The sequence below is a fragment of the Rhinopithecus bieti genome, unplaced genomic scaffold (genome assembly GCF_001698545.2).
Source record: "Rhinopithecus bieti isolate Rb0 unplaced genomic scaffold, ASM169854v2 scaffold_17010, whole genome shotgun sequence".
Lineage (NCBI taxonomy): Eukaryota > Metazoa > Chordata > Mammalia > Primates > Cercopithecidae > Rhinopithecus > Rhinopithecus bieti.
Window position 1 is genome coordinate 990,182 of NW_016808932.1, and position 3,704 is coordinate 993,885.

At 53.4% G+C, this 3,704-nt stretch overlaps 1 protein-coding gene across 3 annotated transcripts in view; it reads left to right on the plus strand.

Annotated features, from left to right (window-relative positions):
• Positions 1-444: 444 nt before the first annotated feature.
• VSIG10 (V-set and immunoglobulin domain containing 10) overlaps positions 445-3,704 on the plus strand; it is a 46,263-nt gene continuing 43,003 nt past the window's right edge. For all 3 annotated transcript variants that reach the window (XM_017887869.1, XM_017887870.1, XM_017887871.1), the window contains exon 1: positions 445-965. In XM_017887869.1, coding sequence (XP_017743358.1) covers positions 887-965 — 79 coding nt within the window. In that variant the 5' untranslated portion in view covers positions 445-886. The remainder of the gene's footprint in view (positions 966-3,704) is intronic.

Here is a 3,704-nt window from a genome sequence, read left to right on the forward strand (position 1 = left end):
AGCTTAGCTTGGGAATCTGACTGGGTAGGGGATGGGAGAACGAAAAGGGGAAAAGCAAAAACAAAACTCTTGAGAAACAGATCCTGGGGACTCCTTGGCGCTCGCTCTCACTGTGTGGTCCCAGCCAGTTCACTGGAGAACCGGAGTCTCGTGGCTGCTTTGGCTGAAGGTCAGGGGATCATCTTTCTCCGGCTCTCTTTTGCAAAGGGTAGAGAAAGGAAGCGATGGAGGCCTTGGCGCCCGCCCCGCGCCCAGGGACACAGACGGGAATCCCTCGAGACCCTCAGCGGGGACTGCCGGGGGGGGGGGTCCTGCGTTCTGCAGCTTGGCAACCGCCTCCTCCGTGTTCTGCAGCTCGGGGCAGTGGCGGGGGGTGCGTCCTGCGGCAGCTGCAGGGCTCCGTCCCGCCCGCTGTCCCCGCCACTCCGTACTGCTGTCCCGGGCAGAGTGGACTCGGGGAGGGCCCAGCCTCCGTGCTCCGCCCCTGGCCCGGCAGGACCCGGCTCGGCGCGCCCTCGGCAGAAAGCCCTCCTCCCCGGCCAAGGTAGAGGAAGTTGGGCTCCCGCCTGGCTGGGAGGCGGGAGGGAGCCCGCTCCTGTTGTTTTCCGCCGGCGGGAGTGGGCAGGCAGGCGCAGGGGGCGGGGTGCGCCCTCCCTCGCCGGCCAGGGCGCTCGGGAGCCGGGACCCGAGCCTGCAGCCGAGCGCCGCTCCCGGCCGCGGACACCCGGCTCAGCCAAGCATCCTTCCTGGGGGCTGAGAACGTGGGGCCACTCTGCCGTTCCGAGGACCTGAGAGGAGCCCTTGGTCCCCCGGGCCCCGGTGCCCTGGGGCGCACACGTCCAGCCCAGCCTGAGCCTGCATTTCCTGAGCCGGGATCTGGGGCGAGATGGCCGCAGGCGGCGGTGCGCCAGAGCCCCGCGTCCTCGTCTGCCTCGGGGCGCTCCTGGCCGCCTGGGTCGCCGTAGGTAAGGGGCCGCGATCTGGAGGGAAAAGTTGAGTTTTCCCAGTCAGCGGTGGGGAGGGGACAGCGAGGGACCGAATTCCCTCCGACTCCGCTTGGATCGGTGGTGGCCGCAGCCTAGAAGCCGCCCCAGGAGGGTCTTGGTTTCCTGCTTGCAGCTCGGCTGTCTTTGCAGGAAGGAATTTTCCCGGGCCCCGGTGCGGGGCGAGATACCCCTGGCCTCCTGGGGTGGGCAGCTGGTGAGGCTGCAGAGGACCCGAGCCGAGGTGCAGGGGAAAATAAAGAGGCACGTGTGCCGGCAAAATGATTTTTTTTTTTAAGCGTCGGATGTAAATTCGCTTTCTGGTTTTATCAATACCTGATACGCTGGTGCTCAAACTCGAGACTCCCACTTTACTTTTCTCCTCCCTCTGCCCGAGGTTGAACTCGCCTTACACCTGTAGCCGGTGGACCTCCCTACACACCTTTGCAAGTCTTCCTGTGCTGACCAGCGCCTTCAAAGCGGGGTCTTCCGACTTTACTTTTGGAAAAACTTTTTATTTTGAAATACTTGGCAGACTTACAAAAGACTTCCCCTCACACTTGACATGATTGACAAAAGGTCTGAAATGCTTCATCTATGGTCTGCTTTGCTACGAAAAAAGAATTGGGGGGTGCTTACAAAAATATGTAGAATGTAAAAAGATTGAAATATATATATATATATGAATTTAATTCACCAGCATGCCTACTGTGCATGCCTACTGTGTGCTGGGAGTGTGACAAGCTGGGAGGTGGCTGGGGTGCAGGGAGAGGAGGTGGAGCCAGGAGGTGGTGAAGTTTGCCAGGATGCAGGCAGAGCCCTACTTTTTGTGTTCCCGGGTCTGCTCCACCCAACTGGTCTCCTCTTGCACGTTTCTGGAGATGAGTTGTAAATTATGCTGGAGCTTCCTAGCAGCAAGTACCAAAAGTTCCTAATTGTTAGGCTCCTACAATTTTATTTTGCTTTTTTTTTTTAAACCAACCGTTTAAAAACAATAACATCTCTAGGTTTCCAGTTTATCTGGAAAAATCTGAAGGTCTGGCAACATGGGGCCTGCCTTCCCAGTTGGAACTGGGCAGTGGTCATCCTTTTATCTAGGGCACGTGAGCCCAAATTTGTTCCACCTCTCCCTGTTGTAATATTTGCCCCCCACCTTCAGTCATGGGTGTTACCTGCTGGCCCTCCAGGAATTTGGCTGAGTAATCACTGTGCTGGGGTGTGTGTGGCAGGGGAGAAGGACAGTTCCCAGTTGGTCATCTCTGGACGTGAAATGTGGTCATCAAGTATTCCCATCTCCCCAGCTGTTGGCACTGTTTCCTGCAAGATGAACACCAGGAACGTGGGAAGACAGAAGAACCCTGGGATTAAGTCATCCTGCTGGAATGACCTGGCATTCAGGCTGACTGCCGCCCGCCCCATGGGGAACCTATCTCCACTGCTATGGCCAGCTATTTTTTTTGAGCCAGGCTCTCTGTTGCCCAGGCTGGAGTGCAGTGGCGCAATCACTGCACTGATCCTCCCACCTTAGCCTACAAGTAGCTGGGACTACAGGCATGCGCCACCACGCCTAGCTAATTTATAAAATTTTGTTGTAGAGATAGGGTCTCTATAATTGCTTGAGCCCAGGCTGGTCTTAAGCTCCTGGACTCAGGCGATCCTCCTGTCTCCGCCTCCCGAAGTGTTAGGATTACGGATGTGAGCCACCATGTTGGGCCTTTGCCCAGCTATTTTGATGCCCAGACCTGCTTCACCTTTGTGTATGGTGCCAGGGGGCTTCCTGAGCTTGGTGTATTTTTGTTGTGTGTGTGTTTTTTAAGTTGGGAGTTGTTTGGGGTGGGGGGGAATTGTCCTTCTCCTGACATTCAACGCCAGACAACTTATATGCATCCACTAGCTACCTTGGATTGTAAATCCTAGGTTATTCTTGGGAAAAATTGCTTAAAAGAAATAAATAAATGTTTGGGTATAACTCTTACTCTGTAAATAATAATACATGGGCAGCATCAGGGAGTTTATATTACTCCCTCTTCTGTTCCCTATTATGCATTTAAGGTTGGGGGCAAGAAGGACCCTCTGGACACCGTATGAATGATCTCTAAAATTGTTACTATATTTTATCATTGCATCCTGTCTGGAGACCAGAGTAAAGTGACCTGAGTGACAATCCCACATCTCCCCGTGATTTGCTTGGGACTTGAAGTGAATAATTTAATCTTCCTAAATCTCAGTTTTTTCAATGGTAAAGTGAGGAGGTATAGGATTGCCAGGCAAGAACTACCCCTTCCATGTCTATGTCAGACATCACTAATCGATGACTGTGTTCTTTTCCACTGAGCCAGGACTCAAACTCATCTTCAACCCAGCCCATAGGACAGCCACAGACCTGGACTAGATGATCTCCAAAGGCACCTTCAGATACAGTGGTTTAAAAAAGAATGGAGTAAGCCAAGCCAGGAGAAGTGAATGGTTTCTTTTGTGATCATGTCATTCTATGCGTTGGAGGAGAAGACAATGTTAGCTGAAGTTCCAAGACTAAAGTTTCACCAGGGCTTTTTTCCAAGCCACTGTTCCTGTATTTCCTTGCCAAGGAGTTAGGCAAGGGGCAGGTCTGCAGGTCTCATGTTGCATCTGTAACTCTAAAGTTCATCTTCCTTTCTATCGTGGGGGTTGCCACTGGAGAATTTGAGTTCTCAGTCCTAATAATTTTTTTTTTTGTGTTTG